This window comes from Lissotriton helveticus, chromosome 5_1, assembly GCF_964261635.1.
Source record: "Lissotriton helveticus chromosome 5_1, aLisHel1.1, whole genome shotgun sequence".
NCBI classification, from domain to species: Eukaryota; Metazoa; Chordata; class Amphibia; order Caudata; family Salamandridae; genus Lissotriton; species Lissotriton helveticus.
Genome location: NC_136065.1, coordinates 2108113203 through 2108138803, shown reverse-complemented (window position 1 = coordinate 2108138803; position 25601 = coordinate 2108113203). Strand labels below are relative to the sequence as shown.

Genomic DNA, 25601 nt, shown 5'->3' with positions numbered 1-25601 from the left:
GGCAGGAAAGATGAAGCCGTCTCTTTACCAGACTGCAACTATCTTTCACTTTTATTCTGCCGACAACATGGGGGAAACAAACCACCCACTTAAACCATTTGCGTCCTCATGGTTCCATGTTTAAGAGCAGTCCAGCGCCACAAGTGGTGTTTACATACTTTCATCATATTACCGGTCCGTTTTCGGGAATTACAATAAATCAAAAAACGAGTACAGTTTGCTGCACTACTGCTGACTTTCTTTGTGCCAATAAAAGCGTACTTCCTGTGACGTGCATTAGAGATAAAAGGGGGTGTGATACCTGTTTTAAGGACACCTGTCTGCAAGGACTTCCATTCTATCCTATCAAAACAATGTTTTTTTGTAATTTTTTATTGCAAGCATATGGTGTTAGGTTTAGGCAGTGGCATGCTTTCTTTATTTTTGTATTCTATTTATTTTATGCTTGAAAAAAAAAAAAGTTGACCACCGATACAGCCTATTGGCTTTGCCACTGTTCTTTTGAGATTGTGGTATTATGTTAAGCATATGTTTTATTTAATACCCATTTTGAAACAATCCCTTAAAAGGTATAAAATGACACCAAATCTTTTTACCGGCCCCCTCCCCCCTGGAAACGGCCCGGGTGCAACGTCCTTACGACGACCCAAACACGAGGCCGTTTTCCTGCTTCAGTTACTGGTGGATACGGTAAGAATGGGCCGTGCCGCCACCCACCCGCCATGCACAAGTGCATTGCACTGGACGTGCCCCCAACCAACCAACCAACCAACCATGCACAAGCCATGCACAAGCCATGCACAAGCCAGTTGCACTCGCCCTGCCCGCCACCCACCCACCATGCACAGGCGTCGTGCATTGCACTCGACGCGCCCACCCACCCACCCACCATGCACAAGAGTCGTGCGTTGCTGCACTCGTCCTGCCTCACAACCGCTGGCGCCAGAGCCCACTAAAGTCACAGAAAAAAGGGCTGACAGGCGGGAAAGAAATGCTGACAAGAGCAGCTCTGGGTGGGAGGTTTGTTTTTACCGATTCATTTACCAGAAGAAAAAAAAGTTCCCACTCAGGAGCCCAGCCCTCCCAAAAACAGGCACGTGACATTCCCACACAGTGAATCAGGGGCTGAGACGGGATTACAGTTTAAACCCGTTAGTTCCAACCAGGAGACAGCAAAGACGCCCCTCAAGCCCCCCATTGTTCCTAAGACACTTATCAAAAGCACCCCCTGCCCCCACCCAAACCCACTGAACCGCAACCCCCCCCCCCCACGAGCACTTTTTTCAATTATACTTTCTCTTACTTTTCACTGATCCCTGCCCTGTGAATGTCGTGCGCGCACCCGCTTGGTTATATGTAAACGTAGAGAAGTCTGAAATACGGTTAATGCTGCAAAGGATAAAAAAAATTAACCACACGAGTAGACAAAAAAATACCACACAAAAAAAAACGTTTCATGCTGTAGCAAGAATAAGGTTTTCATAAACTGATGACCACGAACAGATCTGAAAAACAGCAGAAAAAGCGAATTCGTAGAAAATGGGTGAGGGGAAAACAAAGCGGTCACCAGCAGGTGACCCCGAGCTGCCTGCAGCCCCCGCAGTGCGGAGCCGGGGGCTCTTTGGATTTAGCTACTAGTTTAGCCACCTAAAGGACCCCTTAAAGATCGCAGCCACACGGGTCATGCTGGAATTGAAGGCTTCTAAATAATACAACGCGAAAAGACACTACAAGTCCCAGAATGCAACGTGCTCTTGGCCCAACAGCTAGGATCGAACGAAGGAGTGGCCGGGCGCGAGGTATCTTGATAGTACAGAGACCTGCACGTGTGCACAGACGGAGAAATGTGCAGGGGGGGGGGGGGGGGGGGGCAGGCACTCCGCACAGATACTGGGAACATTCTAGAAAAGAAGCAGAAGGGATCACATCCATGGCGCTCTTCATGGGAGTTTCCCAGAAACCGAGAGACTGCCTGGTGCCGACTTTAAGCCTGAAGAGATTACAGCGCCGAGCTAAACTCGTCGAAACAAGGGAAGGCAGACAGCGCTAGACGCAGAGTGTACCCCAACTTTACCGGATTAAAAACCGCAGGCCACCCAGTGCCTGCCAGCGAGGGACGTGCGTGATCACAAGCCACCCAGTGCGTGAACATCTCACCTGCCCAGCGAGGGGCGTGCGTGATCACAAGCCACCCAGTGCGTGAACATCTCACCTGCCCAGCGAGGGGCGTGCGTGATCACAAGCCACCCAGTGCGTGAACATCTCACCTGCCCAGCGAGGGGCGTGCGTGATCACAAGCCACCAAGTGCGTGAACACCCCACCTGCCCAACGAGGGGCGTGCGTAATCAGAAGCCACACAGTGCGTGAACAGCCTCACCTGCCCAGCGAGGGGCGTGCGTGATCACAAGCCACCAAGTGCGTGAACACCCCACCTGCCCAACGAGGGGCGTGCGTGATCAGAAGCCACACAGTGCGTGAACAGCCTCATCTGCCCAGCGAGGGGCGTGCGTGATCAGAAGCCACCCAGTGCGTGAACACCTCACATGCACAGCGAGCGGCGTGCGTGATCAGAAGCCACCCAGTGCGTGAACATCTCACATGCACAGCGAGCGGCGTGCGTGATCACAAGCCACCCAGTGCGTGAACATCTCACTTTCCCAGCGAGGGGCGTGCAGGGGGGGGGGGGGGTCACAAGCCACCCGGGCCTGAGATCTCACCTGTCCGGCGAGACGCACGAGTTCCACCTGAAGCACTTCAATAAATGGAACCAGCACTTCCAAACGCCTGCAGTCACACGGCGCAGGAAGGATGAAGGCCGGTCGCTCCCGACCCAAGCCTGAGGCCGAACCAGTCATCACACGTGCAGGGACGCGGCGCTCGGCCCCTGCTGGGGTTTATAATGTGACCCCCGACCTTCGAGTTTAGGGTCCCAGCACCTCCTCGGATGGACCGAAGTGCACCATGGGAGGTGAAGGAGGAGCGGGGGTCAAACCCCTGTCTAGAGACCCCCACCGCCCAGTCTGCAGGCCCGGCCCCGTGGGCACCAAAGGGTTAAACAAACGGCCGGGATTCCTGCCATGGAAAGAACGCATAGGGGTGAAAAGGAGGAGAAAATGTGGAGTTTCCATTGAGAGCAGCAGCTCAGCACCGAAAGTATGTCACTTTCCAGCCAAAAACGCCCCCGACGCCGCGCGTCGGCCCCGTCCGGGCCACGGGGCTGCGCCTCCCCCAGGGAGACGCCCGGATGGGCCCTGTGACCGGAAAGAGCGTGAACCACAAACACGAGGGGGAAACCCGCAGTTTCAACCTCTGGCAACAGCATCGACCCCTGACCTCCGGTCACAATGAAACTCAACCGGAAAAACTGCGAGAGCACTGCGGCTAGAGGTTATACATGCACGTCTCAGCACTACATTCAAAGAAACAAAAACACAAACTGCATCAGAATATCCGGGTTACATAAAGGCGATTCAGGGGCGTCAGGGGGGCTGTCAGCTAGATTCATGAAAGGAATTCCGGCTCGCAAAGGGCCAGATTCTGAGACTCTGGCCCTTTGCGAGCGCAATTTTAGCATTTGGGATTCAACATCCCAAATGCAAAAATCGCTAATTGCGAAATCGCATATTTGCGAGGAATTGCATTTATGGAATCTCTATTTGAGATTCCTTAAATGCAATTCATCAACCATTTTCAATTAGCGAATTCGCAATTTCTGGCCGCTATTTACCACGAAGTCACACTTCGTGGTAAATAGCGAAAACTCAGAAAAATGCACTTTAGTGCATTTTTCTGAGTGGTATGTTACACACACACATGTCCTTTGGACATGTGTGTGCGCAACATCTGGCTACATTTGCTTTTCAGGGGTGCTACAGGGTATCCTTTGGACACCCCTGGCACCCTTGAAATCGCATCCTTATTTGCGATTAGCAAATTGCTAAATCGCAAATAGCAAATTGCTAATCGCAAATAAGGAATAACTCCCCATTCATTCCTATGGGCCTTAGGCCCATAGGAATGAATGGGGAGTTATTCCTTATTTTCGATTAGCAATTTGCTATTTGCGATTTAGCAATTTGCTAATCGCAAATAAGGAAGATGTAGGAATCGCAATATTTGTGCAATTCCTACATGAAGACCGTTTTCCTTATGAATCGCTATTAAGGACTCGCAAAACTGGATAATGATGAATCTAGCTGTATATTCTTAGAAGTGGGGCCTAGGGCCCTTGTCACCTTGCAATCTCAGTCTACTTGTTACAATGCACCAGTAATGGCGTCTCTCTGCAACTGATGACGTCACTGGCCACATGGAAGGCGTCCATGTGCTCTGGGTATGAGCTGGGGGCCATGGCGGGTTGTGCACTGTGGAACCGGGAGGCCGGCGTCGCACATATTGGGCGGACTTGGGGAAACAGCCTCGTGAACCGGTGCATGCACACTTCCTTCCAAAACTTAGGCACAGGGAAAAAAATACTGGTCTTTCATTTGCATGCCATCAACCTGAGCTCTTAACCATAGTGTCACAGAGACAGGCCGTGATGACGTCAACAGACATACTAGTCTATGAACCGCTATAAACAGGTACATTAGTTAGAAGCCACGAGGCCAGGATACACCACAGTGTAAGAGGAGGAGTACTGTTATGTCTTCAGTGCACCACACACAGGCACATTACTTAAAATTAGTGCTCCTGCTTTATGGCTTTTTTTAATTTTATTTTATTTTTTTAACATTTCCGTCGGTATTCATCTATATTTATTTTTGGCCCATCTTATTGGCATTTATCCATATTTATTTTGTGTTTTGCGAATATATGGAGTCATAAAATGGTATAATTCCATATTTATTTAACTGATAATATTTATTTTGTGTTTTACGAATATATGGAGTCATAAAATGGTATATTTCCATATTTATTTAACTGCTAATGTACTCATACTTTGCTGCCTGTTGCTTTTTAGCAAATTAAGCAGCCAAATATGGCAAAACATTACACCTTCAGGTAAATACGAGCATTATAATACAAATATATGTTCCCACATGCTAGGCACAGATTTTTAGCGGATGCGTTTTAAGCCACGCCCCTAATTACATTGGCCACGCCCCTTTGAGATTCCCCCCTAGTATTTTTCATCCCACTTAAAGCTCGGTCTTGAATACTGCAACATTTCAGTGCCAGAGCACCGTGCACAGGTACATTACCTTGAAGCCGCTAGTATAGGATACACCTCGGTGTAACGGCTGGAGTACCGTTGCATCTCTCAATGGTTAGAGCGGCAGACCCTGATGCAGAGGTCTAGCCCGGGACCAGGGTTCAATTCCCCGCCTCGGTGGGTCTTGGGCTCAAAAATTCCACGGACCTGATAATTCTCGCCTCGGTGCCTATTCCAATCATGGAGTCCCACTCCGCAACTCTGGCCAATATCTTGCTTAATGTCCACAACGGCCCCCACAACGCTAAGGATGCCTGGCCTCCACCTTGGGGGTGCCCAGGAGTGGACACCTCACAGGGAAAGCCAGGATGGGTTCCACAGCGGTATTCGTACAAGCGCCTTGAGACCCTTGCGGGTGAGTAGTGCGCTATACAAGTATCAATTTACAAGTTTCTTCATTCAGTGCCTCAGTATCTGCTCCCACAGGTCGTTGCCAAGAGCTGTTGTCCAGGAGATACAAGACCCAGGGGAGGGTACAACGCATTTCCTCTTCAGTACTGTCTCCACACAGCAGAGGGGCCGACCCACAAGCATCCTCTTCCCCGAGCCGACACCCAAGTTTACCCTACCTTGTATTTCTAATGATAGTTTTTCTGTATTGTGAAAAAATTAGATTTGATTTTTGCACCGTAAGTAATAAAAGTGGGAATATGGGTCTTAGTAAAGTCTGAGCTGTATGTACACCACTGAAGCTACTGTATCATTGACTTTAATTATGACAAAAAGACACAATGGTTTTAATATTTTGCCTCAAAACTATTTTTTTTTTAATTCACAACTTTATTCGGTCAAAAAGGGCAAGTACTCTGAAGCAAGCTTTCTCTGGAAATACTACCAAAATCTAGAACTCCTGCTCTTCCGCTGCCACCATGGTCAATGCCCCCTCCCCCCCAACAAGGCCCCCCCTGGCCTGAAGGCCCAATCAGCGACAATTGTAAGAGAGGGCTTTAAGGCCTGCCTCTCCAGAGACACTCCATGTTGCGACTGGGCAGCTGGTGGTCAATAGATTCAGTCAGTCATTAATAAAGCGCCGCTCTTCACCCCTGAGGGTGTCTGGGCGCTGAGGTTTCACTGGTTTCAGTCAAAAAACCAAGTCTTGGGTCTCCCTCGGAATTCCGTCAGGGAGGGCGAAGTTTGCAGGTGGAAGGGTAGGTGGTTCCAGGCCTTGGTGGAGAGGTGGGAGAAGGAACGGCCTCCGCTGTGGCTTTGGCGGATGCGGAAGCAGGGCTCGAGTCGGGGTACCAGGCGGGTGGACGGCGTCCCTCCACTTATTTTACTGGAAGGACGCCGTCCCCCTGTCAAACAGCTGGACTTCACTCTTTGGCCTCTCTGGGACGAGGAGCTCGGCACCTTTCGTAACGTCACTTCCTGTTGTGACGTCACTTCCGGTGATAGTTTCCCCCCACTTCTTTTTTTACGACTTGTGCCCTGTGCAGAAGTGTGTGCGAAGGCCAGGAGGCGGAGCGCAGGTGTCTGGCGGGTAGGTGGAAGTTCAGGTGGTGGTTGATGTATGCTGGTCACTGGTCACGTAGGGCCTTATAGGCACAATAGGACCCCAATAATTTGGGAGAACAAGAACGACCTCACGGGGAGGTCACCAAAGGTTATTACTCTGTAGACCGTCTCCTGTACTCCTTGAATGAGCCCTTAAGGGAGGAGTCCCGACGCAGCCCATGGGGCTGCTGATGTCATTACCTTAAATTGCAATTCTTCCGGCTCCTTGCTATACATACATGCCAACACTGGAGAACGGGAAATAAGGAGATTATAATGGAAAAAAAAAAAATTAAGGGAATGTGTTCATTTTTTCCTTTGAATTCTATTAACCCGTTTGCTGCTTTGAACGTTCAGCGCCAGTGCTGAACGTTCGGAGAAACGGGTGCGGACGTGTCGGCCGTTGGACGTGCGCAGCACCAGGGGGGTAGCTCGCGCGACAGCAGCAGCGAACGGGTTAAAGCCGAAGCAGTTTCCGGCGGGGAACAGCCAAAATAAAGACACCTTTGGCTTAAAAAAATCTGGATTCCGCTAGACGTTGCTTTTCACTGATTTAGCCACTTGGTTCAGAAAACGAGCAACTCTCACCAAATGAATCCGTGCCCTTCCCTCTACTGAACTACAGGTGATTGGAGGGGCGCCTCCCCCGGCGAGGACGCATGCACGGACACATGCACGCAGGCACGCACGCCACACATTCTCATCAGCTTGCAGTCTGTCAAGGTGACTTACTCCATAAAGCCGGCCACGGCGCCCATATATTGAATTAGAAAAAAATCAATACCAATATAGAGCCAATAAATTATGGGGCACTTGCGCGCTGCCGCGACCTCTCGGAAGGATACGTGCGTTCCGTGACAAACAACGTACATTATTAATGCCAGGGCGATGGATTCGGAAGGAGCGCAGAAGACGCCCCCTGTGCAGAGTTCGATCAAGGGGTACACAGCCCAGACACTTCCAGAGGGGGTGCCATCGACTTGGGGTACTGTGAGAAATGCGCAAAAAGAGCAATTGAGCCAAAATCCATCGTTTTTTTGCTCACCATGCCATTCCAGTTTGGACCCAGCCATATGCAAATCAGTCTTGACCATGCACCCAATGGGAACAGTCCAGCCCAAACTGTAGGTCAGGTCCTCCCTGGACCAGAAACAAGCATCCTAGGACCAGTTTCGGGGTTTCACCTCTCTTCTGCCAGGATAGCTTGACTCCCGTAGCATGGAGCGCATGGGACCCACTTCTGGGCATACCCGTCCCACTCTGGTGTACACCATCCATATAGGGCCAAAGGCAATCTCCACACATTTTTAAAAACAGTGCCTTCAGCTACCTCGATCCATCTTTCATATAAAGGGTCTGCAGTTATATCCATCTGTATATGGCCTACAGCTTCATCCATATAGGGCCAGCAGCTACCCCCATCCATATAGGGCCGGCAGCTACCGCCATCCAAATAGGGCCAGCAGTTACCGCCATCCATATAGGGCCGGCAGCTACCCCCATCCATATAGGGCCTGAAACTACCTCCATCCATATAGGGCCTGCAGCTACCCCCATCCATATAGGGCCTGAAACTACCTCCATCCATATAGGGCCGGAAGCTACCCCCATCCATATAGGGCCGGCAGTTACCCCCATCCATATAGGGCCGGCAGTTGCCTCCAGCCATATAGGGCCGGCAGCGGCCTCCAGCCATATAGGACCTGCAGCCGCCTCCATCCATATAGTGCCGGCAGCTACCTCAATCAATGCGTCCGTCCATCCATCAATATATAGGGACTGCAGCTATCTTCAGCCACACACATGGTGCCTTCAGTTCCTTCCAACCATAAATATATAGGGCCTGCACTTACTCCCATCCATCAAGGACCTGCAATTCCCTCCATCTATCCACCCTTTAATATATAGTGCCTTTACCTACCTTCATAAATATATACGGCCCGCAGACCCATCCATCCATCCGCCCATAGGGCCTGCAGCTACCCCGTTCTATCCATAAATATATACGGCCCGCAGATCCATCCATCCATAGGGCCTTGCAGCCACCCACCTCCCTCCGCCCGGGGCAGCCGCCACCTCTGGAATCCCCTCTCCAGCAGAGACGCGCCTCGGCCGCCCCCGCCGCCCCCGCCCGAGCCCGCTCAGCTGGCATGGAGTCCCGGGGCCGGTTCCCTGGCAACGGCGCGCCTGACTGGATGCGCGGGTGATGGCGAATAAAAGTGGCATTTTCCAGCGCGTTTCCCCCCCGCACAGAAAATACAATAGTATTGGATGGGTTTGCGTCCACCCACGCATTGTCAGCCTCGAGACCTGGGGGGAATTCTGGCTTTTAGGGGGCCCTGGTGGGGGCTCCGAAGTCATTCCAATCAGATCACGGTCCGCGCTTTTAATTAGTGGCCCTTGGGAGGGTGGTTGATCAAAGGCCAGTAATGGAAAGGCCCGGCCCTTGGCATGCATTGATGCTCTGGAGAGGAGGGGGGGGGGCAGGGGGATGTCCCTCCCCATCAACACATCGCGGATTTGTTGACACCACCGACGAACTGGAGAAAGACATTCTACTAAGGGCTTTCTTCGCCTATAGCGCTTACTGCCAGCTTTGCCCTTACGCTTTGTAGCGCTTCAACCATACATTTGTGTTCAACACCCAGCAGCGCTAGTTACGTGGGTCTAGAGGTCTCAGTTCTTCTTCAGACCCACCGATGTGTCCTTGATACGCGTGGGGATATTTGCAGAATTTCTGCAGGGCCCAAATGCATTCTGGGAGCTGTAGTGTTTGTTTGGGCAACATTCGCCGAGGTGCAAGATTCGACTTTTTAAGGGGAGGAAAACCCTGGACCGGAGCGCACCCTGTCACCGCAAATAGCGGCACACGGTGTACTTTTCAAAAGTTTATAACACATTCTGCCAGATTTGTTTTTCCAATTGAAAAGTGTGCCCAACACAGCCAGGGATCGTTTAAATCCACGAACTACTTGTATTCGTCACGTGAGTGTCCGCTACCAATCATAAGAGAGAAGTTTTTGTTCCCCTTCCATATTATGACGCAGTGAAACGCAAAGGACGTCTTCACAACCACCATGTCTACCTGGACGTCCTTTGGGAGTTGTCAGGGGTCGCAGCTGTGACCTCAAGCTCGCTCGGAGGCCACGGGTCGCACATGAGTGCTATGAGTAGCACGGAGCAAGCTAGAGGTCAGAGCTGCGACCCCTGAAGACCTCCCAATGACGTATGTGCCCTTCACCCTCTCCTTGCACTTACAGACAAGTTTGCAAGTCGAGCGCCCTTCATCTCAGGGGTCACTGTACAAGGGCACAGGGCCCCTCGGCATGGCAGTGCCCGCACATCAGACGGATCGACCCTTCCCGTCAGAGCGACCCCTGCATCCAAGGGAGCCTGGCCAAAGGGGACAGGCCGTCCTGAAACCTCTGTCCGCATGCTGTACAGAGGTACATTAAAACAGGGGTGGGCGGAACTTGCGTAGTAGCGCTACGCAAAACTCTGCAAAGCAGTAAAAAATCTCTACATGTAGGCAGAGTTCCGCGAACACGCAGAATTGCTTGTTCCACCTGCTCGCGATGCTCGTGAACGCTTTTGCGTGCTCGGGGGGGGGGGGGGGGGAAGAATCTTGCAAACACGCATTTTGAAAGTGCAAGTAAGCAAAAAAAAAAAAAGTTCCGCGAAACTGCAGAATTTGGCAATTCTGCTTTCACCGTGGAACGCAAAATCACCCAAATTCCACAAATTCGGCAAGCGGAACAGAATTTACCTGCAAGGCCTAGAGAAAACCCGTCCTACACTGAAATGTTATATTAGTTGCCATGACACGATGTGAAATCCTGCAGCAACCTTGCGGCCTCCACTTTGTTCTCCGGCTTGGATACTCTGGACAAGGCAGGAAAGGGTGGGCAGGGTCCCTCGCCTTTTCACCAAACCCCCCGCCCTAGTGCCGCTCGAGAAACCCTACAAAAATCCGAGAATTCTCACTATTCTACCACCGGGTAGCGGCTCTTAGGGGCTGCGCAGGGTGGGGTTTGTTCCAGAGAGCGCCCCCACACGACCCTAAACAGGCGCGTTCAGTTCGGGCCTATCTGGGTTTTCGACCCTGGAAGCCTCCACGGCGACATGTTTGAGAGACCCTTAAAATGTGGGTTGTGTGTGTGGGATATTGTGGTGCTGGGTGAGGGCGTCATTAGTAAACACGAGGCCTGGGTCTGGGGAAGGAAATGCCTGAGGCGGGGGCTTCCCTCGGAGGATGGGGGGGGGGGGCTTCCCTCGGATGATGGGGGCGGGCGCACGGCTCCAGCTGTGTTATTTCACGTGTGGGGGCGGAAGCCAAGGTCAGCGGCGAGCAGCCCCGCGGGACCCCCGGGTACAGGGGGGAGCGGAGCTCGCATACCAGGGAGGTAAAGTTGGGAGGGGGGCGTCCTAAGCTGCAGACCGCTTTCCACTCGAGAACGAAGCCTGCTAAGGTGGCTCGGTTTCCTACCCCGAGCGGCCACCAGAATCCATCTTTTCCGAGAAGCATCTTCTGGAAGTTTCTGTAGGCACCGGACTGTCTACAGGCCTCCGCGGGTCGAGCCTGTAGAGATGGGGGTGGGGCGGGGCGCACCGGGGGCTTCCTGCATTCCTTCCTAGGGAGTCTAAACTGAGCCCCGAGAAGAGACAGCCGGGTGCCAGGTGACCCTCACACATGAGGCCAAGCGGTCCCTTCCGAGAGCGCAGGGCATCAACAATCGCGCCTGAACCGGGCCACTACCTCCTGCAGAGGGTCACACGGTGCGACGTGCACGTCCTTCCAGGGCAAGCAGCACCCGACCCGGGCTAGTACCCCTTGCAGAGGGTCACACGGTGCGGCGTGCACGTCCTTCCAGGGCAAGCAGCACCCGACCCGGGCGAGTACCCCCTGCAGAGGGTCACACGGTGCGACGTGCACGTCCTCTTCACTCCACAGGGCCATGATACTACCCGCCGCTAGCGCCTAGGCGTTTCATCCTGGGGGAAGCACACGGACAATGGGCAGCACCCCTCCCCGGAAGCGTAGTTCAGACAGTTGGTAAATACAAGCCTGGAGAGAGTGAAGGGGGTCGAGACCAGCAAACACCGCCCCGAGGCAGCGCACGCTGCAGACGCCACGTGTGCTCTTCGCAGCCCCAAAACAACCGGCCTGCCGGCTCAGCACAAACGAGCACCCCGGACACGAATAGTGTTAACATGTAAAAATGACAAAATAATGAGGTAATACTATCGCACCATGTGCCACATTATACCGCATAATTTGGCTTTCGTGCAGCATAATTTAGTCAACTCTGGCTAGAAGGCAATCTGACCGAGCCAGACGGGCTGGTCTGACAGGCCAGTTCGTGAGCCGTTTCTTTGTAGCCGTTTCTGGACTTTGGGTATAGTAGGCCCGTTTTAGAGTGGAGTTCCATTAAATTACAACACACATTGCCTACACCAAGCACAAATGCCTGTTGTCTCCCATAACTTTTAAAACACCGATGTGATGTGTCTTCACTAGTTCGAGACTGCCTAAATCTGCAAATATAGCGCCTCAGCAGGGGTAGTAAGCACTATATAAATCCAACTCAATATGTGGGTCATTAGGTCAAGCTTGGGCAGTGCATGCACTGAGAGGCATGCTGTATTCGGGTATGACTTGAAGCTCCGCCCATCTTTTCAATTGGCTGCTGAGACTGTCCTTTCTAAATGTTGGCTTTTGATTTGTTAATAGACTTATTAGTCCCTCACGAGCTTTGTAACCTCACATCAGGAATGAACCTTCTACTCTGTCCTTACTGTATGCAATGACGAAAGAGACAACAGCCCCTCCCCCCCGCCCCCCAACCAGGACTGACTGAGGTCGCTGGGCCCCAGTACCACTGCACCTGCTGCGCCATTGGAAGCTACGCCCCCAACACCTGGATCAGACGCATCATTAGGACAGACAACGGGCAAAAGCGCCAATGAACAACTGCGGGCGCTTCCGTGCTGGGCGCTATCCGGAATCTGATCACGGGGACGTGGTAACCCCAGGTGAAGGGCACCTGGGCAGAGAATGGCTGCCCCTTGTAGGCGAATCCCCCGAGCTCGGAAGCCAGCAGGGGCAGATTTTGGACAGACCGAATGTCTGGGCATTTTATTTCAAGCCAATATATTGTGTAATGTGCTGACACGTCAAATCCCCTTCACCCAGGGAGCGCCCTTTGCCCCGTTGGCAGCTGCACAACAGCTTGGAAACATACAACAGACGTAAAGTCCTCGTGCAGCGAGAAGAGCGCGCAGGCGAACGAGCACGCGCACCCTGTGGCCCACTGGGCTGCGACGAGAGAGGCCTCTGCCCAGATTCACAACAGTGTCAGCAACAGCGCCGGGAATCAACAGGCGCAAAGGTTGCCATCCACCAGGCCGGGCCTCAAATGGAGGCGATTGCAAGCACCTCACACTGTATGTCTGGTGCGGGAGCCATGCCAAGCAGGGGTGGCACTGTCAGAAGGAAGCAAGGGAGTACCCCTCCCCCCTACCAAGACCACAATAACAAGAATGCCTGCGGCGCTCCCAGAAGGACCCTCCCCATCAGTGGTACTCTGCCTGCCCCAGGGCCTCACAGAGCAGACTGGTGCCAGTGGTGATGGTGAAAGTTCCAGCTCCCCGCCTGACACAACGTGTGAGCTTTTTGTGCAATGGGTATTCCTTCTGGGGCACTACATTTGCTTCCAGGAACTCCTTGCGCCGCAGACTCGAGTTACTGTCACAAGGCCCTCGCATGTGGGCGCTTTGTATCTTCAATGCGCCGCGGGGACCCTTCTCAAGCAAAGAACTAGGGCTGACTCTCGGCTCCACCACGGCCGCTGCATGTGATCCTGAGATAACAAAGATTCTTTGGTTTAGTTATTAACTTTGGAAGCGGCAGATCCTCGCAGCTTTGCCCGGAGGTGGGAAGGGGGGGGGGGGGGGGGGGGGGGGCGAAGAATGAAAGAACTTTACCCGGCGGAGTCCGGGAGGGAACCCGCAGCGCAGCTGCTAAACTCTGCGCCTTGGACGGATCCTGCCCCCTCCCCCACCGCGGCCTGGTTCCCTCCCTTCTCGTCTTTCCTCTGTGGTATCTGTGCCAAGAGGGAGAGGCCTTCCAAACACAGGCCGGAGAGGGAGTCCCTGCCAGCCAGACCCTGCAGCACAGGCCCCCCGCGCCCACCTCCAGACGAGGGAGGACTGGGGCAGGCAGAGGGGCCGCTCCCCGGGGACCCCCTGGGCGGAACCTCCGAATCCAGCGAGCCTTTCCAAACACAGGCCGGAGAGGGAGTCCCTGCCAGTCAGACCCTGCAGCACAGCCTCCCCCCCCTGCGCCCACCTCCAGGCGAGGCAGGCAGAGGGGCCTCTCCCCGGGGGACCCCCCGGGCGGAACCTCCGACTCCAGCGGGGTCCTCTACAAACAGGAGGCGTCTGTAGGGACAGCGAGAACCCGGCCTCAAAGAGGCCGCCCGGCTCAGCCACGGAGAGAAAAACAAACAAAACAGACTTAATCCTGCTGTGAAGGCTCCCACGAGACAAAACAACAACAAAACACAGCGCCGCGGGTTCCCAGGCGGGCATCGAGGCGCGCAGGGGACGCGCCACCTGCAGTCTCCTCTGGGTGGCGCGGAGCTGCACGCTGCCTCTAAACAAGAGTCGGGTGTCCTGACACACTGGTCACAGACCCAGATGGTTAAAGGGTCAGGAAACCCGAAGAAAAACTGAGTGCTTCGCACACCGTTCGTGCACGAGGCACTAAACAAGCCTGATTTAAAGTACGCTCACGCTGTTCTGTACCGCCCACCCCTCATCCAAACACTGAACAAACTTCAAGACACACACTGCCAAACCCGACGAATAACAGCTGTTTGGAGGTACCCCCAGGCTCGCAAGAAGAGGTGCAGGGTTCAGGGGGCGCTACCATGCCAAAGCACGGGTAGTAAGCGCTATACATATCGGCCCACATGCATCATTGTTACATTTTGCACTTCCTAATTTGCGAAAAATAAGGAATCGCAAATTAAGAAGTGCAAAATGCTATGCATCATTATTTTCGGTATTCATTTGGGATTCGGTAAAAATCGCAATTTTTACCGAATCCCAAATGAATACCGAATTCTTAACTACATTTTCGCAATTCCCATTGATTCCTATGGGCCAAAAGGCCCATAGGAGTCAATGCAAATTGCGAGTGGCACTTAGAAAATTTCATGGGTGCAGGGGGGGGGCCAAAGGACCCCCCCATGCACCCCTGAAATGTATTTTTCGCATCATGTTTCACACACACATGTCCTAAAGACATGTATGTGAAACATGAATGTTGAAAAAAATACTTTTTCACCATTTTAAACACTTTTTCCAAATTTACCGAGTGGTTCAACCACTCGGTAAATTTGGCCCCCTAATTGCGAATTTCCACTTGTCAAAGTAATGATGCATTGCTTTTAAGAAGTCGCACATCTGCGACTTCTTAAAAGCACCCGCAATTTTAGAACTCGCAAAAATATTACGAATTCTAAAATTGCTTCATGCATCCCAAAAAGCACTTTTGCATTCGCAAACGGCCGATTTTAAGGAATCGCACCGTTTGCGACTACAAAAATGCTTGATGCATGTGGGCCAAAGTGTTCGCGTCAGAGAGATGCCTTGACCTGGCTTCTGGAAGAGGCCAAGCCCGGAGCAGCCCATCTGTTCCAGTACAGTGCGCAGGAGAGAGTCCTTTCACGCCGAACCCCAAACTTTATGCCAAGGCACCCCAGAACAACAGAAGGGCCTCTGGGGACCTTTGCGCTTGGGGGCGTCCACCCAGAAGTTGGAATCTGGGGGTCGCGCCCAGACGCATGCCAAGTCTTGGCGCCCTGCAGGGCACGCAGTGTGATTCCATGCAGGTAGCACCCGCGCAGCACAGTGGCTCGGGGTGGTCTCCACGTCTTCGAGGCGCCTTCAGGGTGGGGTGCAAGTGGTGGCTCAGAGCAGCAGTCATTCCCCACACGTGCACCACATTCCCTGCTGAGGTCACCACAGCTGACAGCAGAGCCGTCGGGGACAGGACGGGGCGCACAGGGGCCGGCTCCACGCGCAGCTGTCGGCGGCAGGGTGGGTGGATGCCAGGGCCCCCACCGGGCACATTCTCTGCAGTGGAGCCTGGGGGCAGCTTTCAAAGCAGCGCTTGCACAAGCCAAGAAGCTGCAGCCCCGGGCGCTGGTTTACACCACAGGGTGCCCGCATGGGCCTAATGGTGAAACATGGCACCTCTGTACTAGGACTGGGGCCTGCCAGAGCCCCAGTCTCGGTGACCCACAGCAGGGGCAGCTCTGTTAGACCACCTCGTCCTTACCCAAAGCACACATACCCATGCACCTCGGTTCTAGCCAACTGGAGGCATCAGACAATCTGCCCCGCCAGTGCACCTCGGCCAGGAGCCGGACCCTGGCACCCAACAATCCGCCCCACCAGTGCCCCTTGCCCTAGCTGTCTCCACTCGTTTTAAATACCTGTCTGAAGGATTAAAATGCTTCGCCACGTGTGCGCTGCCTGCACCTCAACGTGAGGTGTAGGGCTCCCCACCCCTGCAGGACCCCAGCCTGGCTTCTGGAGAGTCCATGCCAGTCTGCCCAGATTATTTCTTGGTCATGGGCACAGTGGGTAGAAGTCAGTCAGAAATACTTTTATTTGATCTCGTTAAAAATCACAAAAGAGTGGAAAAAGTTCAATATACAAACATGTTGAAAAAAACAATAAGTAGATAAATAGATGAGGGTTAAAAGGGTGCTAAAAGATGAAAACACAATACTGTCATGACCTAGATAATCATCCATGGATAATATGTAAAGTAAACTTTCATATTAAAATAACATTTTGAACAGTGAGAGGCGGTACTGTAAACAAGGAGACCAGAAATAATGTTGGTGCAGGAGAAGAAGAAAGGTCCAAGCAGTCTCAACGGAACCGCTCCAGTTCATTTGTGTTTGTTGTCTAATTCTTTGGCTGCCATTTTCCAAAGCATAACGGCTTTACAAGATAGTTCAATGGAATGGCCTCCAAGACATTGTATGACTGTAGCTCTGTGGGTAGAAGTGGCAAGATGTTCATGGCACTGCTTGGCTCCATCCAGGGGCAGCTCTAGGCTCATGGCGGCCCTGGGCAGGGAGCGTAGGTAGAGGGCCCCGGAAAAGGGCCCCGAAGAGGCGCGGAGGCCAGTGAAGAGGGGGGTGGGGGGGTGTCAGGGTGTTTGGAAGTGGAACAGAGCCGGAGGGCGCCAAATCCCTGCCAGGGGCCACCACACAAATATGTATCCATCTTCAGAGGATTATTATATTAAGGATATATATTGGCGTGGCGGCCCCTGGGGTTTGGTGGCCCTGTGCAAGGGCACAGCTTGCACATGCCTAAGGACGGCCCTGCACCATCGAGTCATGGGCAGCCCGTGGCCGAGCCACGTAAGAGAGGCCACCCGAGTCCACCCAAAGACGGACGAAGAACAGTCACTCTACTGGACTCTTGTGGGCGAGATGCCATGTTCTAACTGGCACAACAGAGTCTGCCCGGAATGACAACCTCCTTCTCCCACAGGGGTACTGTTTTTGGGAACAAGGGCCCTTCCGGGCAGCTTTGGGGGCCAGAATTCAGGCGATGTCGAACCAGTTGCTGTGGCACTCTGGGCGGTGCAACCCTGGCTGCTCTGGGCACAGATGGCTCTCTCGGGCACCAGACATCCCCCACAAGGACTGGGAGTAGGAATACCACCTCCCTGGCACTAAATGTGTGTTCAGGAGGCGAGGGGTCCATACAGGTGTTATATGTATATAGGGTTTCCGTTGTTCAGTGTATATCAAAGCGGGCCAATTGCTGAACAGTTTCTATAAGCCAGGAATCGCATAGGTCGAGCCTCAGATCAGCGCTCACAAAGAGGCCAATGTTAGGCGCTACATAAAATGTAGGGGTGGGCAGAATTTGCGTAGTCGCGCTACACAAAGCCCCGTGAAACAGTATAAAAATCTCTGCGAGCACGCAGAGTTCCGCGAACACGCGGAATGGCTTGTTCCGCCCGTTCGCTTTGCTTTTTTCCTGTTCGCGAACGCTGTTTGCGTGCTATGGGGGAAATATCTCACGAACACACATTTTTAAAGTGCGAAGTAGTAAAAAAATTCTGCGAAGGAGCGGATCACGGAATCTTTGACAATTCGGTGTTCTCCATGATACATAAAATTACCCAAATTCAGTGAGCGGAACAGAATTTACCGCCCAGGCCTTATAAATTGCTACAACCAACAGGTGTGGAGTGGCCTGCTCCATTGCCTCGTGTCTTATTTTTATTTTATGCGTTTTTATATAGCGTGGACTTTACCCGAAGGTGTCAGAGCACTTCACAATAGGAACAGTAGTGAAACATGAGGAAAAATTGCAATTCAGCATGTTACAAGAGCAAACGTTACATTACATAAGGCAATAGTGACCATTGTGCATGTATGAAGTCTCTAGCCAGACCTTAAAGTGAGCCTTTACTGCTCCTGCGTCTGGCTCCGGCCTATGCCCACTGGGAGGGTTTAGGGTGGAGAGACTACAGCGTTGGCGAGCGGTCCCAGGTGAGTGACGCGGCCCAGTGGTAAGAGCAGGCATACCTGTGTCGCTCGGGACCCTCACACCAGAGGTGAAAGGTAAGAGGTCGAGATAAAGCGAGTGACAAGCCCGGTGATAAATGCATCTCACTCAGCTCTGCTCCGGCAAACTCAAACACCACTCGGCCCCGTTGGGAGGAAAGGTGAAAGGTCACAGGTGCAAGAAAAGGGCATGCCTGCTATTGCTAGCCCACCCACCTATCTAAGAGCCTTCTTTAAGGAGAAAACTTACTTTTCCATTTCTAGTGAGTTTTCTGCGTTCCAAACACAATACACCCCCGCAGGGCCGAGGGCGCGATGCCCAGAGACCTAAATGGCAGTTTTCATCTTTTACACCCGGGAGATGCCCACCGCGGGGATAAGCTGACGGTGAAGTCCACTGCGAGAAGGGAAAATAAAGGGCGCCCTGAAGTCGAAGGCCTGCACGTGTTTAATCACGCAGCGCTAGATGTCTGCGGCACGCCCCCTATACTGGAAGACCCACGTTTGAACCCACCTCACCAGCTGCACCCTGGTGTTTTTGTGGCACCCCGATAAGTGGCACGGCTAAATAAAGGTGTGCCTGGGACGTGCGCAGAGCGATGTCCCACAGGTGGCAGTGCAGTCCAGGTGGCACATTAAGAGACTTCACAGGCTCGTTATTAAAATAACAAATCCATATATATATATATATATATATATATATATATATATTTTTTTTTTTTTTATTTATTTTTTTTTTTTTAAGAATTGTGGTTAGCGACTGGGCCTGGAGAAGTTACTCTTGAAAAATAGGCTTGGTGTAGTTGCGAGGGTGTCCGCATATTGAGTCCATAAGAAGCATCCCCTCCCCCATATATCTATCCGCTCGCACGACTATCAACCCGTCGCTAGCCAGGGGCACGGAGCTTATCACGCGCTTGTTTACTTTGCATTCTGGGACTTGCAGTTTCCCTTCACCCATTGTACCCAGGCACCAGAATGTAAAGAGACCCCCGGATTAGACTCGCACCCCACTAATCCAGGCCCCTGCAGCCCCGGGGCTCGACGGAAACACCACAGGGTCACAAAGCAGAGCATTCTATGCGCACCTGGAAACAAACAAACAGGCCAACCCCGAGCCCATCAGAGTCAAGGGCACGAGGACAGCCCGCGTGCACGGCGCGTGCACACATGAATAAACAAGTAAACGAGTATCCCAGCATTTTCAGCGTGGAGCAGTCGGTGTTTGAAGATTAGGCAGTGTAAATTTGGATATGCAGGTATCCGCGGAGTCTGCACCTCTTGTCCCCTGAACTCAGGGCTCCGAAGACTTTTTTACCACTCTCCGCCAGTACAACCCTGTCACTCTAGCCATAGTCATAATCATAACATAATCATAACATATAAAGCGAGGATAGTCATGCATTTGTGTGATTAATAATACTTCCTAGACAAGGTCTATTTAGAACTAACTGGTCAACCCAGTACTACTTGAATGACACATCCATAAATAAGCCAGACAACATGTTTCGGCTCAGTTTTTGAGCATCAAAGCCCTTCATCAGCATCTGAGCTCTGCCAGTCAGAGGAGATGGGTATTTTCAGAGACAAAAAACTAATGTGGATCGGTGTGAACATCATTAGACAGAATTCAGGGAATAAATGAAAGAAGAAAGCAGGACATGGCTGTAGATGCGGACACAAGAAGCGGTAGAACAAGACACTTCAAGGTGTGCAGAGTCCACCTGACAAAAGTCTGGCGAACGCAGCCAGAAACTACCTTTGTTTTATTGAAGAAGAAAAAACATGTCCCTTCCATTCTACTCATATGGGTCTGTCTCCAATTTAGAAATGTGAAAATTAGTTTTCTGAACCATAAAAGAAGCCAAATATATTTTGTGGGTACACACTGCAATCCTAAATAGAACCAGACAGAACGCCGTACAGCACAAGTGTTGTATCGTGGCCTCCGTTTTTGTGGGGTGGCGGGCATAGTGCCACGTGCTTGTGGGATAAAAACAGGAGGGTCCTGGCTCTCTGTGCCATCAGCCACTGCAGCCGGTGGCTCTGTGGTATAGCGCCACAGAGGCATTGGCCGCTATCGCCCGTGACATAGCTGTAGAAGCACAGGCGTGCGCTTCCTGGGGTGGCCGCCTCAGTGGAATGGGGTGTCACAGGCATTTATTTATTTTTGGGGGTTCACCAGAGCAGTGGACGGTTTTCAAGGCTTCTAAAACTGCAAAAAATAAAAATAAACGGGACCTGGAGCAGTTGATAGTTCCCCAGGGCTAGCAGCCAAAGTGGCTCATTGTTTTCGTGGAATATTAACCCCACTAGGTGAGGGGTTTGGACAAAGTACAGCAGTAGCCCACAGATTTGGTTGGATGGGCCGCCAGAGAGCCCCATGGCATTGGTTGGATGGGCCGCCAGAGAGCCCCATGGCATTGGTTGGATGGGCCGCCAGAGAGCCCCATGGCATGGGTTGGATGGGCCGCCACAAAGCCCCATGGCATGGGTTGGATGGGCCGCCACAGAGCCCCATGGCATGGGTTGGATGGGCCGCCACAGAGCCCCATGGCATGGGTTGGATGGGCCGCCACAGAGGTCCCCATGGCATGGGTTGGATGGGCCGCCACAGAGGTCCGCATGGCATGGATGGGCCGCCACAGAGGTCCCCATGGCATGGCATGGATGGGCCGCCACAGAGGTCCCCATGGCATGGCATGGATGGGCCGCCACAGAGCCCCATGGCATGGGTTGGATGGGCCGCCACAGAGCCCCATGGCATGGGTTGGATGGGCCACCACAGAGCCCCATGGCATGGCATGGATGGGCCGCCACAGAGCCCCATGGCATGGGTTGGATGGGCCGCCACAGAGGCCCATGGCATTGGTTGGATGGGCCGCCACAGAGCCCCGTGGCATCGGTTGGATGGGCCACCACAGAGCCCCGTGGCATCGGTTGGATGGGCCACCACAGAGCCCCATGGCATTGGTTGCATGGGCCGCCACAGAGCCCCATGGCATTGGTTGCATGGGCCGCCACAGAGCCCCATGGCATGGGTTGGATGGACCGCCACAGAGGCCCATGGCATTGGTTGGATGGACCGCCACAGAGGCCCATGGCATTGGTTGGATGGACCGCCACAGAGGCCCATGGCATTGGTTGCATGGGCCGCCACAGAGCCCCATGGCATTGGTTGCATGGGCCGCCACAGAGCCCCATGGCATTGGTTGGATGGGCCGCCACAGAGCCCCATGGCATTGGTTGGATGGACCGCCACAGAGGCCCATGGCATTGGTTGGATGGACCGCCACAGAGGCCCATGGCATTGGTTGGATGGACCGCCACAGAGGCTCATGGCATTGGTTGGATGGGCCGCCACAGAGGCCCCCATGGCATGGGTTGGATGGGCCGCCACAGAGGCCCCCATGGCATGGGTTGGATGGGCCGCCACAGAGGCCCCCATGGCATGGGTTGGATGGGCCGCCACAGGCGCTCATGGCATTGGTTGGATGGGCGCCACAGAGGCCCATGGCATTGGTTGGATGGACCGCCACAGAGGCCCATGGCATTGGTTGGATGGGCCGCCACAGAGGCCCATGGCATTGGTTGGATGGGCCGCCACAGAGGCCCATGGCATGGGTTGGATGGACCGCCACAGAGGCCCCCATGGCATGGGTTGGATGGGCCGCCACAGAGGCCCCCATGGCATGGGTTGGATGGGCCGCCACAGAGGCCCCCATGGCATTGGTTGGATGGACCGCCACAGAGGCCCCCATGGCATTGGTTGGATGGACCGCCACAGAGGCCCCCATGGCATTGGTTGGATGGACCGCCACAGAGGCCCCCATGGCATGGGTTGGATGGACCGCCACAGAGGCCCCCATGGCATGGGTTGGATGGACCGCCACAGAGGCCCCCATGGCATGGGTTGGATGGACCGCCACAGAGGCCCCTGGCATGGGTTGGATGGGCCACCACAGGGCCCCTGCCATGGGTTGGATGGACCGCCACAGAGGCCCGTGGCATTGGTTGGATGGGCCGCCAGAATGGCCCATGGTTTTGAAAAAAAACTCCATACAACTACTTTATTCTGGTGCAAACTAATAAACAATGCACAGTTTCAAGAACCCACGACAGACGCTGAACAGATATGTACCCACAAGAACAACAGCACAGGGTCAACGCCAACATCCCCTCAAACTCCTCTGCTGCACCACGGCCCCCCTCCGACAGAAACTCACAGCCCCCCCCTCCGACAGAAACTCACAGGCCCCCTCCCCCCCCCTCCGACAGAAACTCACAGCCATTAACCAAGAGTGGAAAAGACATTATGTGTGGTCAGCGCCCGATTGTCACCAGTGTAAGAGCGCTAACATGTATATGATCACTAGTGACTACCACTCACTGGACATGTGAGAATTCACTGAACCCCAGCATCTCAGCTGCAGACCCCAGCTGCCAATCACCCACCTCTGCGTGGACTGTGGCGCGCTTGCGATGCAGGGAGGTCTTGCCCAAAGGTTCACTTTTGCACCATAAATAAATGTGACAAATGGTGAATGGCGTCTGTCTCCAGGGTGGTGGGAGAAGAGGGTGCTTGAGGGGGTGGGTGTACGGGGCGCGCGCGGAGGTACGGAGGCCGGGGTGGGCATTTGAATAAAGTTATCCCGGTGCGGGGTGTGCGCAGAGTGTAGTTTGGGGGTGCGGGCGCCCTGTGACTGGGGCGCTGACTGCGGGCGAGGAGAGGGCAGGGGGCGCTGCAGTGGTGGGGGGGGGGGGCACCCCCTCTTACCTCCAGCGAGGGCAGGTCCGGATCCAGCTGCGTGAAGCTGCTCAGCACCACGGGCCCGTCGGCCTCCACCTCCTTCCGCACCCCGTCCCACAGGCTCCGCATCCGCCGGGAGCACTCGAACATCTTCCGGAGGCTCTCGGGGGGCTCATGGCAGAGCCTGGCGGGGGGCGTCAGGTGCACCATGGGTGGGCCGGAGCATCCTCACCCGGGCAGCGCCATCGGGGGTCCCAGCGCAGGGCAGCCGGGCGCGTAATGGGATCCTTATCTATCCAGGAGGTGTGCCAGGCGCAGGGCTCCGAGTCCAGAGGGGGTCGCGGATCCACGGCCACCAGTGCAAACGGGGTTCACGGATCCACGAGTGCAGAGGGTCCCAGGTCCGAGTACACCGGGGGTTCGCAGTTCCAGGGGTCCTTGAGTCGGAGGGGAGGGGTCCTAGTGCGCCTGGGACAGGGCCCTGGATGACCAGCTTCTGGGGTACACAGGTCCTTCGGTGGTTACTAAAGGGGGGGCAACAGGTTTCGGGAGCGCAGCCCTCCGGGAAGCTGTACAGTTTCGGGGTGCGCGGAACGTTACAGTTTAGAAGCGAAAGTCCTCGGAGACTGCAGTATTTTGGGGGGTGCCCAGGACCGCGGTGCAAATGTTCCCAGAGGCTGCAGTATGGGGGGAGCGCTGGTCTCCAGGGGGTCGTCGGGTGTATTTTGGGAGGGGGGCGGTGCAGGACTCAGGGTCCCCGGAGGCTGCGGCTGGAATCCCGCCTCCCTCACCCTCAGCTCGCTCGGGTCTGACCCCAGCTCGGTCTGGGCTTTCCATTCACCGGCCGAGGCCCCGCCCCCACTGACGCCATCTCTGTTGACAGGGGCGGGGGGACGGATCCCGGCTGGAGGAGAGTGCCGGAGAGAAGCAAAACACGTTCCGGAGCGAAGGAAAGCACGGAAGGGAGCAAAACCAGGCCGGGAGCCAAAGGAAACACGGAACGGGGAATTCAAACTCCGACTGGGATTAAACGAAGAAAAACAAGGGGTTTGTCCAAAACCGGGGCCGCCACAAATTAACCACGGTGTCAACAACCGATGTGAACGTGCCACGGACCGCACTACAAAGATATGCACAATAATTAATAAAAGAAAGCAACACAGGACGCCCGATTTGGAGGCACCCAACCATGATATGAATTATTTTTACAATTCTATATATCCAAACTTGCCTGAACTGCGTAATCAGGGCAGCAGTGGGCGTGGCAGACACTGGAAGGTCAAAATTACTATTGGAACTCCAGTCCTAGAATATTGGGGAAAGAGCAAATTTCCTTGAAATATTTCCAGAGGTATAGTTAGCATTCCAAACTCCAGTCCTGGAATATTTTGGGGGAAGTTATAAATTCCCCAAGTATTTTTAGGAATGGTGAAAAGTAGGGCTTTTGAATGGCAGAGAGTGCTGTCCTGAAACCGCAGCTCAGGTCAAAACATTGGGAATATCAGTCAAAAGCAGGGCTTTAAGTGGGATGAAAAAAAAGAGGGGAGTCTCCAGAAACACTGTCTGGGCTTTGGTTGCACCCCACCAGGGATGTATGACATGACAACGCAGGCTTTTACCCCGCGCTGCCATTACGACGCTGCTTTTACAACGCAAGTCGTTACAACAATTTGCGCTGTAGGCACTGGATAGTGGAAGAGTTTAATTTTCTATTCCAACTCCAGCCCACGTTACAGTAGGGAAGGTGTTGGAATAGAAAATTAAACTATTCCTTTTCCAACAGCGCCCTCCAGCGCAAGTCGTTGTAACGACTTGCGTTGTAAAAGCAGCGTCGTAATGGCAGCGCGGGGTAATGCCCGCGTTATCATGGCTGCTTACCCCCACCAGTATCAGCTTAACATCCAAACATAGCAAAAAATGTAAGAGAACGGCAACCAGTCGACCTTAACAAAGGGCCTTCCTCTGCGCTGTAACCCGTCGCATCCCTTTAGCAACTTTTGAACCGTGTGAGTAGAAGCAGTTTTTGGGGTTAAAACCTGCAGATTATGCAGCAGATGATGGATTATTTGGCAAATATATAATTATGCTTAAAACGCTGCAGCCACACAATCGTATAATTCCAGTGGACCTCATTATATCCAATGGCACTTGTAAAGCAGCGGACAGGATATCTGTCATGTTTGTGATGGAGTAACACACCTGGCACGCTCCAAATCAGGCGATACATTTCTGAATCCCACAGCGTGCCACCCGACCAGTAATTTTAAGGCCCCTTTGAGCTTTCTGTTATTACATCCAGATATATACCTCACTGACATGCATCTAAAATGGGAAACAAACTTTACAAAGCAACATCCTTTACATTGCATGCCACTACAATGCATGTCATTACAACACATGCCATTACAACGTAATATAAGGTAAGTAATGGGGAATAGTAATTTTTACATCTCCCCTATCCAACACTTACCCTCCTGTTGCACTCACTGGAGTGGAAATAGTAATTTTTACCCCTACACTGTCCAACACTTA

At 53.3% G+C, this 25601-nt stretch overlaps 1 protein-coding gene across 6 annotated transcripts in view; it reads right to left on the bottom strand.

Moving 5' to 3' along the window:
• Nucleotides 1-25601, bottom strand: part of RALGDS (ral guanine nucleotide dissociation stimulator) — a 375186-nt gene that overhangs the window by 56281 nt on the left and 293304 nt on the right. For 2 of the 6 annotated variants that reach the window (XM_078646154.1, XM_078646151.1), the window contains exon 1: nt 23097-23886. The exons of the other annotated variants lie outside the window; for them this stretch is intronic. In XM_078646154.1, coding sequence (XP_078502280.1) covers nt 23097-23279 — 183 coding nt within the window. In that variant the 5' untranslated portion in view covers nt 23280-23886. Of the gene's footprint in view, nt 1-23096; nt 23887-25601 lie in introns of those variants that run through there. 6 annotated transcript variants of the gene reach the window in all.